This window comes from Oncorhynchus kisutch, linkage group LG2 (genome assembly GCF_002021735.2).
Source record: "Oncorhynchus kisutch isolate 150728-3 linkage group LG2, Okis_V2, whole genome shotgun sequence".
Taxonomy (NCBI): domain Eukaryota; kingdom Metazoa; phylum Chordata; class Actinopteri; order Salmoniformes; family Salmonidae; genus Oncorhynchus; species Oncorhynchus kisutch.
In genome coordinates this window covers 46,152,825-46,167,112 of record NC_034175.2, presented here as the reverse complement: position 1 = coordinate 46,167,112, position 14,288 = coordinate 46,152,825, and the positions used below count along the sequence as shown (strand labels likewise).

The following is a 14,288-nucleotide window of genomic DNA, read 5'->3' as shown; positions in this document are numbered from 1 at the left end:
CCAAATTAAATTCTCCACAGTGGCTGCATCTGAGGATGTCCACAGAAGAGTAATGTGGCGGAGAGGACAACCTGAAAATGCAGCAATCAGGGAGGTGTCGGAGATCTAGGTGATCTGTGAGTCCCAGAAGGACATTTATTTTTTTGGTCAGGTGAAGGTATTTGCCTGATTATGCCAATGATTTTACACAAGTCTACATAGCGGTTTAATACAAATGTCTATTTCAAGCATCTGTTGCTGCTGGTTATATTATCTTGCCTCTGGAAGGAAAATCCATGATAGAGATACAGACAGGGGCCCAAAGTGATTTTGGCTGATAAACTGCCAAGTTATGTCATTCCACTTTGCCTTCTAAGATTTATTGGATTTGTGTTTCTTCCTGATCCTTCCTCCAACAAGCATGCACTTGATGCGATTGTTTACCATCACTATTGCTGATATTTCCACTATATTGAACTCCCAAGTGGCGCAGTGGTCAAAGGCACTGCATCTCAGTGATAGAGGCGTCACCATAGATACCCTGGTTTGAATCCAGGCTGTATCACAACCGGCTGTGATTGGGAGTCCCATAGGGCGGCGCACAATTGGCCCAGCGTCGTCCGGGTTTGGCCAGTGTAGGCCGGCATTGTAAATAATAATTTGTTCTTAACCGACTTGCCTAGTTAAATAAAAGGTTACATACATTATCTGAATGAATACCACAGTCATGATACTAGCCACAGTATGTAGCTTGGGAGATCATCAATCCATAAATCAATTGTTTTTACTCCAGAATTCAAATGTTGAGGCTAGCATTTCTCTCTGGGTAAAACAATACACTATGGAGAATATGGTAGATGAAATAAGAGGAAAATCCATTAATATACAACAATAAATGTTCAATTATTGATCAGGAATAATATTTCAGCAGTTCTGTTTTGTTTCATCTGCATTTTTCTCTTTATATTTTCCTCTCATAAAATATTTAGGAGCTCAATCTACTTATCCACATTTTCATTATCTGCAGATTTCCTCAAGTGGGTCCATTAGTGCAGTTTAACATTACACCTTGCCAACAATTTAGGAGGAGCATCTGGGAAGCTTAAGGTTATTGAGCAAACTTTAATGGTCAACGACCTTCTCTATTGACTAGTGCCGTAACATGATATTTTCAAGCTAATAAAACTAACAAACTTGCCCTTTGTGAAATCAGTAAACTTGAACACTTTCTCCACCCGAGTTAGAAACCTTGACTTACCACTAAACAAAAATATAAAACGCAACATGTAAAGTGTTGTTCCCATGTTTCATGAGCTGACATAAAAGATCCCAGATATGTTCCATATGCATCAAATAGCTTATTTTGCTCTAATTTTGTGCACAAATCTGTTTACATCCCTGTTAGTGAGCATTTCTTCTTTGTCAAGATAAACCATCCACCTGACAGATGTGGCATATCAAGAAGCTGTTAAACAGCATGATCATTACACAGGTGCACCTTGTGCTGGGGACAATAAAAGGCCACTCAAAATGTGCAGTTTTGTTACACAACACAATGCCACAGACGTCTCAAGTTTTGAGGGAGCGTGCAATTGGCCAGCTGACTGCAGGAATGTCCACCTGTGCTGTTGCCTGAGAATTTAATTTGAATTTCTCTACCAAAAGCTGCCTCCACTGTCGTGTTAAAGAATTTGTCAGTACAGCCAACCGATCTCGTGAGCGAGCGGTTTGCTGATATCAACGTTGTGAACAGTGCCCCATGGTGGCGGTGGGGTTATGGTATGGGCAGGTATAAGCTACGTACAACAAACACAATTGCATTTTATTGATGTCAATTTCAATGCACAGCGATACCTTGACGAGATCCCGACGCCAATTGTGAGGCAAATTTTGTTTAAGGTATCTGTGACCAACAGATATGTGTTCCCAGTCATGTGAAATCCATAGATTAGGGCCTAAAGAATTTATTTCAATTAACAGATTTCCTTTATTGAATTGTAACTCTTAATGAACTGTAGAATGTTGAGTTTATATTTTTGTTCCATGTAGATTTATGGCAGATAGAATATTTAAAGCTAGCATCTTTGCACTTTAACATCTCAAGTTAGGACAGTTCTACAAAACATCTTTAATGAAATGGACTCTGTCTTTGCTAATGTACTGCACTCCTAATGCTGCTCGTAATGCTCTACCTTGTAACCACTGAAAGTGCCAATATCCATTATGGCGTACTCTAATCAATGGAGGAGTAGCATTTAGGTGCATTTAGACACAGACTGTTTAAACAGGCTGCTAATGAAAGCTAGTAAATTATACAATTCAGTGGACTTCCATTTAGCTATAATACATGTACAAACAATACTGTCAATACATGGCTATTCCTATAGCTATCAAATATGGTCATCAATACTTACATATGTATGTCTTAATGTGGACAGTTTTCTACAGCAGGAAAATAATCCTGCAGCAGCAGGAAATGTGAATTATTATGTGGATTATAATTAATGGACCTTTTTGTAGGGGTTGATACATTTTTCGTTAGGGCAAATAAAGTCGGAAATTTCAATGTGGCAATTAAACTATAGAAGTGTTTTTACAACTCAAATACACAACAAGTTTGCATTTCCTGCTATGCAGGAAAATTCTCAGACACAAAAGAATGATCAAATTAAGAGCCTACATCTGTATGGCATCAAAGCTCACACCTTCATTGTTCAGTGGACAATCATCAACACTCCTTTCCACACTTTTTTTTTTTTTTTTTTTACCTTTATTTAACCAGGCAAGTCAGTTAAGAACAAATTCTTATTTACAATGACGGCCTAGGAACAGTGGGTTAACTGCCTGTTCAGGGGCAGAACGACAGATTTGTACCTTGTCAGCTCGGGGGTTTGAACTTGCAACCTTCCGGTTACTATTCCAACGCTCTAACCACTAGGCTACCCTGCCGCCCCGACAAGGAGATATGTTCTATAAATATCACCACATTAATACAGTGTGTCAAGAACATGTAGGACCTATCCTCTAGTCTAGACCTGATTCTGCATTGATTATACCAGACTCAGGTGATCTGCAGCAAAGCGGTAAAGCGGGGTAGAAGGGAGCGGTGTAGGACAGGTGGGGGAGCAGCTGTTCCCAATGGGTACAGAGACATCAGCAAGACAGGGCAGATGGAGCCCCTCGACACCTCCAACAACACCCATTGCTTCAAACCAGAGCAGGGCACAAATGATGAATGGGTTTATTAATGTGTGACTATTGTGAAAATCAAATTAAATTAAGTCCGTAGCCATCTCTCTGATTACTATATTCATTATATTCAGTATTAGGTTTTTCAATTTCCTTTGCAGTAGAACAGTCATTCACTAATAACCATTACCGGCATAGTGAGATGAGTCACTGTCATTAGTTCTACACAGCTCTTCAACATCAACCTAGTTCTCTCTATCCATTAGTCAATGATCAACCAACAAATCACAATTAGTCAATCAACCACCCAATAAATCAGTCAATCAAACCAGCATTTCAATAAGTCAATCTAAAATAAAAGTCATCTTTTAACTCCTTGAGACAAGCCATTTTGCTTTCGGCTCGGCAAAGAACTGACTGAACACTGATGCCTGACTGCGTGGTAGAATGGACCTACACATGTGGTGATTTTAGGGCTTTTGGGATGCATGTACTTTTTACTCTCTCATTCAATATTCAATTTGCCGCTACCTTTGGAGATCTTAAAAGAAAGTATACATTTTTCATGGGGCACTTGTCAAGTGGAAATGGTGTTGAACCCGGTACCATATTTGTAGACCTTAAAAAGGTGACAAATATGGCCCTGTAATTTAATAGCACTTTAGCGTAGGCCTCATACCTTGACACCTGACAAGAACCCCAGGGTTATGCATTGAGGAATAGAGGTGTTAGATAAATGAATGTTGCATGCACTTATGCTAATGGAGAATTCTGCCAGAGTATTCAGGGTGATGTCAAAAAGAAGGCAGAAGAGAGCAGGCGGACGGTTAGGTGAAGTAAATTACTCCGAAATGGCTGTTTTCCATGATTCACAGGATAATATAAGACAATAATATTACAATAATGCACCATAACAATCAATACAATAGAGAGGAATGTCTTCTTCTAAGTCCAAAAGGTGGCCAATATGATCTAAACTGTGATAATATAGCAGGTAATGTGTAGTGCGTATACAGTAGATGGGTGGGAGGTGGGATTTTCAACAATATTGATGCATAGCTGAACAATTTGCATCTACAGTATAGGTCTGCGTGTGCAAAGCCCTGTTGTGTTGAAGGTATTTTTTTCACAATGTGTTACCATGAAATAAATGACAACGATCGAGCTACTGTCACCCTACCTACCCTGAATATTCGTTGCCCAAGGATCCCCATATATATTTGTCAATTATCATCCGAAATGGAAATGTGTTTTTAGATCAAATAATAGAGACAGTAGAAGTCGAAATAGACGGTAATCGCGGCGAGACTGGAGGTTATCCACCGCTCGGTTACCGCCTGTGGGCAGAAGTAAATAAAGAGACAGAAGGGAAAAAACGCGTGTTTTTTTGTACCGTCTCTGTAGTCTATGCAGTCTCGACATCTAAAACATACAGCCTGTGGCACAATGTCTGGAGGGAAACTTAGAGAAACTGCAACATTAAGCCAAACAAGTTGAGAGAGGTATATATGAAGTATTCATTTGAGCCAGGCCTGCTAGCAGCTTGGTATTGTTTTGACTGCTGGCTGTGCTTTGTGAAGAATGCAGCATGCCGATCTGTCTATTGCTGTGAAGCTGAAATAGTGTGAGCGGCAGTTGAGAGCGCGACTGGGAGCTCACGTTAGCATCCACCGAAGCTCTCCCCAGTGCCCATTCCTCTGAAATAAGCCATATAACCTTCAAAAACTTCCATAACTAATGCAACATATGTCAATATTGCTATACCATAGCTTAATCGTGCAGAATGTCCAAAAATAAACTCGAAATGATTAAAGGCGTTTTTGTGTGAGAGGGCGAAAGAGAGAGAGAGAGAGAGAGAGAGAGAGGAGAGAGAAAGAGAGAGACGCACCGATGTGACGGAGATTTGGGAGCAGCAGCAGAGTAGAGGGTGTTGTGCGCGCGCTAGCAGACCTGCCTCGTGATGGTTCTGCAGTGAATAGGTGAAGTCGAAGCAGCTGGAATTATAACACACTGCTCGGAAGTACGGTCATCGGAGGTATTTTCACTGAGGATATACAGAAGCCTGGATATCTGTGGCAAGCAAGGTGGAAATGTCATCTCTGGCCATCGCCTTTATTCTCACGGTGCTTGGCGTTGTCAGTGCTGCGCTGGCGGCCAGTCACTGTAAGTAACTTGATAATAATACAACATACATTGTATCGAGATTGTTGGTTCTGTTTTCTAAGTTTGTATGGCATTTGTTCTCTCTCGCAATCCTAAATCAGCAGAAATTTGAGCATGGAGTTCCATGCATGCATATGATAACCTCAACTCAGTCAGATAAACTACAGAGCGGTTTTGCAAAACCTGTATTTGTCTCTACAATTGCAATGGATGTAAACGGATCTAATCGATTGTTTATAATACTCAGATCAATCAACTAACTTCCTGTACTTGGAATACACGTTTTAGCGCACGTCATTTGAGTAAACATGTGTCGCATAGATCCATCTTTCTTACATTGCAGTGTTCTGTATTAACAGTAGGAGCAAAATTCGAAATGAAGTTTTCAACATCACTTTCCTATCTCGGGATTTGTGAAGTCCTTGCGAAAACCTAGAGCTGTGTAGGGTTACATCCCACTGGGCACAGACGTCAATTCAACTTCTATTACACGTTTGTTCGGCGTAATTTCATAAAAATTATATGGAAACAACGTTGATTCAACCAGTGTTTTGCCCAATTGGATAAGCTGTTTTTATTTAATTTAATTGCTTTAGGCTACTGTTTCTTTCAGAGACCACACTCAAACACAATGCATGTGCATTATACCTACTACCTATGTGAACCCAGTTCGACTAGAGGCCTATGCCTAGAAGCACATCCTACCATGGTCATCAAACTTACTAAGAGGAATGACATTCTCAAGTGCAAATGCTTAGGCTATCCGTGTTACCATGTCTGCACTGTCACTAGAGGTCAGAATTATTCTACTTAGGTGCAGGAAGCTCTTCGATCAGAGAATATAACTGCTCAATTTGAAGTGGAATGAGACAGTTCTGAACACTATATTCTCAAAGATAAGACAAATATGTCATGGTTCCTCATCTGAACAGTAGATGCCAGATGTCACCCATGATTATCAGCATAAAGGTTCAGTAATCAGTAGAAATAATATACATTCATAAGCCAAAGCTTTTTTTCAAACTTAAATAAACACAAAGGAATTAGCAATCAGTCTCTGATATTGATTTGGTAGCACTGTAGTTCTGAATCCATTTACTGTTCTTATAATTCTTTGAAACATTGTTTCAAACAGGGAGTTGTCTAAATGGCATTACTGTATGCAACCTTGTTTAAGGTTGAGGCAAAAACTGTGCATTTTGGGGGCTTTGCTGCTAATGTTAGTGCCTGGGACCCTTTTAGTCTGTGACTTGGTACCCTTTTTCACCTACAGTAATGTATTAATGTGGTTAATGGCAGCTCAATGTCTCCCGTCGGACAGGCATTGCTTTGCCGTAGCTCTACCTGGTGCTGGAAGGCAACCTGGCAGGCAACCTGGCAGGCAGCCTGGCCGAGAGAGAGAAAGCAGGGGGAAACACTACAGTGTGTTTGTGCCTCACAGTTTGAACAGCCTGCTGCTCTTCTCTATTTGGATCAGAGTCTCATCAAGTGAGGCTTCTGTTCAATGGTCCTCCCAGACAGTGCTCTGATCATCATGGTTCATTCTCCCCATCCCTCCCCCTATTTTTAAAGCTTCAATTTCAACTCGAGGAAATAAATGTACTCAGCACAGGATGCATAGAAGAGTGGTTGATCTGACATTAAAATGCATATCAGTATTTTATCTTGACACGGTGTCTAACGGATGATTAAATATGACTAAAAATAGCAAACTTTCACTTGGCGGTTTACCCTTTCCTCTGTGTGTGTGTGTGTGTGTGTAACTAATTGGTTGCATGCATGAGTACTGGTGGTGTGCATATGTGTGTGGCTCATTTCATTTCATGGCCTAACGGTTCAATGACCTCATCCATCAGTCGTGATAGCTGCTCGTCATCTCATCCTGTATTTATTCAAAGGATATGGACTTGAGTCAACAGTGTGTATTGACCTGAAGCATGAAACATCAAATGTTACATTGTCCCTTTTGTTCAAGCAATTCATTGTTTACTATAAGTTTATATATTTTGGTTTGTAAATAAGTAAGAAAGTTATAACAAACATCAAAAGGACATTAAAAAAATGGTGCTTTACAACCAAGCAATCCTTTTGGTAGCGCTTTACAATGACTCAAGGTAATATAACATTCATAATGGATTAGTAAATGTTTTATTCATTATTTATCATCATTACTCACACATTTGTAAATGTTAGTAACCTAGTTATTCACACATGTATAAACAACTTGTAAAGTACTTAAAAAATAATTAATATGATTACGCAAAAGAGGTTGAGTTAGTTAAGTCTTTTTGCGTGGCGTCATATAAAGTGTGTGCTATTTATATGGTCCCCTTTTGATGAGCTATTTCTACTTTATACATTAGAAATGTAATTTCTCACAAAAAGATTCACATGCCATTGGTAGAAAATTCCAGCTCTACTTGATGCTCATTAAGGTCTCAAAATGTGCCCTAGAACATATCAATGGTTAAATAATAGGCACGCAATATGGAGGATGTTTAAGAAAATATATTGAAATTTTTATTCCAAAACAGTCACACGGTTGTACTAGTGGGATGTGTAACTTCAGACAGACTCTATGCTGAGTAAAATAACATAAGTGTTACATTTCTACCAAAACCAAAGTGTGAATTGCAGCAGTCACTCCGTAGAGTCTAATATGTGAAAAAACCTATGCTGGATTCAAAACTTAGTTTTTCAATTTAAACTATTATACAACATTTATGCAACCAACAGAATGTTATATATAAACATATATATAACATATATATAACATATAACATATATATAACATATATATAACATATAACATATATATAACATATATATAACATATATATAACATATAACATATATATATAACATATAACATATATATATAACATATAACATATATATAACATATAACATATATATAACATATATATAACATATAACATATATATATAACATATATAGAAACATTCCTTTTTCAGGACCCTGTCTTTCAAAGATAATTTGTAAAAATCCATTGTAAAGGGTTTAAACACGGTTTCCCATGTTTGTTCAATGAACCATAAACAATTAATGAACATGCACCTGTGGAACGGTCGTTAAGACACTAACAGCTTGCAGACGCTAGGCAATTAAGGTCACAGTTATGAAAACTTTGGACACTAAAGAGGCCTTTCTACTGACTGAGAAACACGAAAAGAAAGATGCCCAGGGTCCCTGCTCATCTGCGTGAACGTGCCTTAGGCATGCTGCAAGGAGGCATGAGAACTGCAGATGTGGCCAGTGCAATAAATTGCAATGTCCGTACTGTGAGACGCCTAAGACAGCTCTACAGGGAGACAGGACGGACAGCTGATCGTCCTCGCAGTGGCAGACCACGTGTAACACCTGCACAGGATCGGTACATCCGAACATCACACCTGCGGGACAGGTACAGGATGGCAACAACAACTGCCCGAGTTACACCAGGAACGCTCAATCCCTCCATCAGTGTTCAGACTGTCTGCACAATAGGCTAAGAGAGGCTGGACTGAGGGCTTGTAGGCCTGTTGTAAGGCAGGTCCTCAGCTCACGATTTGGAGGTGGAGGGTCCGTCGTGGTCTGGGGCGGTGTGTCACAGCATCATCGGACTGAGCTTGTTGTCATTGCAGGCAATCTCAACGCTTTGCGTTACAGGGAAGACATCCTCCTCCCTCATGTGGTAACCTTCCTGCAGGCTCATCCTGACTAGAGGTCGACCGATAAACAGTGCTGAGCTGGCGAAGAGCTGCTGGCAAAACGCAAAACGCACGAAAGTGCTGTTTGAATGAATGCTTATGAGCCTGCTGCTGCCTACCATCGCTCAGTCAGACTGCTCTATCAAATCATAGACTTAATTATAACACACAGAAATACGAGCCTTTGGTCATTAATATGGTGGAATCCAGAAACTATCATTTCGAAAACAAAACATTTACTATTTCAGTGAAATACGGAACCGTTCGTTTTTTTATCTAACGGGTGGCATCCCGTCCAGTCTAAATATTCTTGTTACATTGCACAACCTTCAATGTTATGTCATAATTACGTAAAATTCTGGAAAATTAGTTCACAATGAGCCAGGCTGCCCAAACTGTTGCATATACCCTGACTCTGCGTGCAATGAACGCAAGAGAAATGACACAATTTCACCTGGTTAATATTGCCTGCTAACCTGGATTTCTTTTAGCTAAATATGCAGGTTTAAAAATATGTACTTCTGTGTATTGATTTTAAGAAAGGAATTGGTGTTTATGGTTAGGTACAGTCGTCCAACGATTGTGCTTTTTTCGCAAATGCGCTTTTGTTAAATCATCCCCCAGCGTTGCATCGATTATATGCAACGCAGGACTCGCTAGATAAACGAGTAATATCATCAACCATGTGAAGTTATAACTAGTGATTATGATTGATTCATCGTTTTTTTATAAGATAAGTTTAATGCTAGCTAGCAACTTACCTTGGCTTCTACTGCATTTCCGTAACAGGCAGGCTCCTCGTGGAGTGCAATGAGAGGCAGGTGTTTAGAGCATTGGACTAGTTAACTAACGTTGCAAGATTGGATCCCCCGAGCTGATAAGGTGAAAATCTGTCGTTCTGCCCCTGAACAAGGCAGTTAAACCCACCGTTCCTAGGCCGTCATTGAAAATAAGAATGTGTTCTTAACTGTCTTGCCTAGTTAAATGTATATATATAAAAATCGGCGCCCAAAAATACCAATTTCCGATTGTTACGAAAACTTGAAATCGGCCCTAATTAATCGGCCATTCCGATTAATCGGTCGACCTCTAATCCTGACATGACCCTCCAGCATGACATTGCCACCAGCCATACTGCTCGTTCTGTGCGTGATTTCCTGCAAGACAGGAATGTCAGTGTTCTGACATGGCCAGCGAAGAGCTTAATCCCATTGAGCACATCTGGGTCGGAGGGTGAGGGCTAGGGCTATTCCCCCCAGAAATGTCCGGGAACTTGCAGGTGCTTTGGTGGAAGAGTGGGGTAACATCTCACAGCAAGAACTGGCATATCTGGTGCAGTCCATGAGGAGGAGATAGCTTGTATGGCTAATGAATTTCAACATTTTCCTGGAGCTAACCCTGCAAATAGCACTGCTGGGCGATTTAAAAAGTCATACTCAAATCGATCAATAATGTAATAATACTTTTAGCAAAAAATGTTTATTTTTAAGATGACAATCTGTAGAAACTATGAAAAAAAGAAAGGTTCTGTACTTTTGTGAAACAGAGCACAGCTGAAAAACAAATGGCAAATTGAAAACGGGATGGTGTTCAGAGATAGATGGGAGGGTTTGAGTGAAGTTGAAGCATGTGTCTAAAAGCAAACAAAAGATAACTATTGTAAAATGTCTGTGTCCGTAAAATGTATATAGTATTTTTAAAAGTAAGAATAGGAATAGGAAGTAGAATCCTAAGTGTTGTTGTCCATTAGTTTACTCCAATTAGGGGAGTGGTGGTAGTGTTAGGGGAAAATAATAAAGGAAAATATATAAACATTTATACAGTACCAGTCAAAAGTTTGGACACACCTACTCATTCCAGGGTTTTACTTTATTTTTTTTACATTGTAGAATAATAGTGAAGACATCAAAACTAACTATAAAATAACACATATGGGATCATGTAGTAACCAAAACACTGTGCCTGGTTAGAAGTTAAGAATGAAAGAAATTCCACAAATTAACGCGTTTGTGCCAATCAGTTGTGTTGTGACAAGGTTAGTGGTGATATAGAAGATAACCCTATTTGGTAAAATATCAAGTCTATATTATGGCAAGAACAGCTCAAATAAGCAAAGCGAAATGACAGTCCATCATTATTTTAAGACGAAGGTCAGTTAATACGGAACATTTGAACGTTTCTTCAAGGGCAGTTGCAACCTTCAAGTGCTATGATGAAACTGGCTCTCAATTCCACTCTAAATAATGCCACTTTAATAATGTCTACATATCTTACATTACAAAAATCACCTGTATATTCTGTATTGAGACCCAATCAGTGGACACTAATAAATGGATCACTAGTCACTTTAAACAATGCCACTTTAAATAATGCCACTTTTATAATGTTTACATATCTTACTCATATCACATGTATATACTGTATTTTATACCATCTACTGCACCTTGCCTATGCCGCTCGGCCATCGCTCATTCATATATTTATATGCACATATTCTCATTCACCCCATTAGATTTGTGTGTATTAGGTAGTTGTTGGGGAATTTTTAGACTACTTTTTGGATTTGTGTGTATTAGGTAGTTGTTAGGAATTATTAGACATTACTGCGCTGCTGGAACTAGAAGCACAAGTATTTCACTGCACTCACATTAACATCTGCTAACCTTGTGTATGTGACCAATACAATTTGATTTGATTTGAGATCGGCCACAGGAAAGGAAGACCCAGAGTTACATCTGCTGCAGAGGATAAGTTCATTAGAGTTACCAGCCTCAGAAATTGCAGCCCTTTTGACTGTATATATATATATATATATATATATTACAAAAAGACTTACATAATGATTATTAAATGGTTTGTAAGGACCTATATTAAACATCTTATGATTGGAGTAATGATTCAGAAATAAACTATTTACTAATCCATTATAAATGCTTTATGACGCGGCATTATTATGAAGTGCTACCCTTCGTTCACAATTAACCATTCAACACGGTACGGTTCAAAAGCACCTACAAACTTCACAACGGCACCACACACATACCAGCATTTGGCCCACTGCTACAATTCCTGTGTTTTGGAGATTTAATTTCCATCCTCCTCGTCATCTGTGAATTGTTTCATCCAATGTCCATGAACTAATTAAATCTCCTCGAGAGGTAAATTCTTACTTTTGTTCTTGTCACGTTCGTCATAACGAGGAGACCAAGACGCAGCGTGATAAGAATACATTCTTCTTTATTTACACGAGGAACACTAAACAAACTAACAAACCGCCTGCGCCGCTATATGCCACAAGTGCTGACAGGCAACTACACATAGACAATAACCCACAAAACCAAAATGGAAAATGGCAACCTAAATAGGATCCCCAATCAGAGACAACGATAAACAGCTGTCTCTGATTGGGAACCAATTCAGGCCACCATAGACCTACATATACCTAGACATACTAAAACCCCATAGAATTACAAAAACCCTAGACAGGAAAAAAACACCTAGACAATACAAAAACTAAACCAACCACCCTTGTCACACCCTGACCTAACCAAAATAATAAAGACAACAAAGATAACTAAGGTCAGCGCGTGACAGTTCTTACTTTTCAAACCCAATTTTTGGCTAATCTATAAAAACAATGTTGATAGCCGCTCTTGCACATGTAGGATTTCAGATGGTAATAAACATGTGCAAACCCTGACCGGTTTCCTGATGTAGATATTTGGTTGGGTATTTTAGCAAGGATTTCATGCCGCAGATCAAAACAAAACATTGTTTTGTGTAATGTTTGGTCAAGTAAAAAAAAGGTGACCAAAAACAGGTATGGGCAATGGACATAAATAGACATGTATTATAGTTTTACTTCGTCTATGCGGGGTGAATCTAAGCACAAGTCTGAACAATCATTCATGAACATTCTGCATTCATGTCAAATTCACTCCGTGATCAGGATTGACAAGCTGCTCAGAGATAAAACATCTAGATTCTCCTAGAGGACAAGCAAATGACTGTTCTCATATTTACCTTTGAGAAACAAAAGGAGAAGCCAGATATCCATCATGGGTGGTTTGTGTAGCCCCTGTGTCTGGTGACAGAGATAATGGCAGCCACATCCTCTCAGAGGAGCATGTCCTCATGCACTCCTCGCAGAGAGAGAGAGAGATTTGTGACCTGTTGCCGCAAGAAAAGGTTAACCAGTGAAGAACAAACACCATTGTAAATACAACCCGTATTTACAGTATGTTTATTTATATTCCATTTTGTACTTCAACTATTTGCAGATTGTAACAACACTGTTAGACAGCCATAATATAACATTTGAAATGTCTTTATTCTTTTGAAACTTTAGTGCGTGAAATGTTTACTGTTCATTTCTGATGGTTTATTTCACATTTCACTTGCTTTGGCATTGTAAACATATGTTTCCCACGCCAATAAAGCCATTTGAACTGAATTGAATTGAAATTGAGAGAGGGAAGTGTCTCTCCTACAGTAGCTGTGATAGAAGCAAGTTTATAATTGTGTGTAATGGGATTAATCGAGGCTCAACATAAGCTGTGTTGGGTTGACTAGGCCAATATTAATATTGAGCCAATCTTGTTGAGGGCCGCCACACTAGCAATAGAGTAAACAAACCTCTCGTATGAACTTCTTTATGCTAGAACTTGTATTGTCTGATTGCAAATGGTGTAGGCTATTACAAAGTATAGCTAAAGAGTTAAAACCAGGAGAGGATTTTATTCTGATATTATACTGTAAGTGAGTACTCAAAAGGTTAAAACAGTATAATAATGTAATATGTCACTATATTTGTGAAAGCAGTGACTAATTTCACATTTCCCAATACATCCCCACTCTCTGTGGGGGATTGTGGAATTTTGACCAAAGCATTAGTGTAATAGAGTCTTTACCTCAATTTTATTATGAGGTCAAACATGTTAGGTGTTTTAAATGGAGTCACACTGCTGGGAGGGAGAGTACGGTTGTGAAGGTTGCCTTGGGCAAGGAACAGCGGGGGGAGTTTCCATTTCAAAAACTCATACTGATAGTATAACTTATGACATACTTCCCTAGGGTCTGGCTCCAGCATATTGCTCCAGATCCTGTCAATACCATGGGGAAATGGGTCTTGACAACCCACACAAAGTCAAAGGGATTTATACAAGAGCACATTAGACACACACCTACACACACACACCTACACACACACACCTACATATGCACACACGCACACATACTCCTAAACAT

General features: G+C 39.2%; 1 protein-coding gene across 1 annotated transcript in view; it reads left to right on the top strand.

Moving 5' to 3' along the window:
• Positions 1 to 5,057: 5,057 nt before the first annotated feature.
• The window catches only part of LOC109867271 (contactin-associated protein-like 5), a 115,212-nt gene continuing 105,981 nt past the window's right edge, over positions 5,058 to 14,288 (top strand). Inside the window, exon 1 of the mRNA XM_020456332.2 lies at positions 5,058 to 5,331. Coding sequence (XP_020311921.2) covers positions 5,259 to 5,331 — 73 coding nt within the window. The 5' untranslated portion in view covers positions 5,058 to 5,258. The remainder of the gene's footprint in view (positions 5,332 to 14,288) is intronic.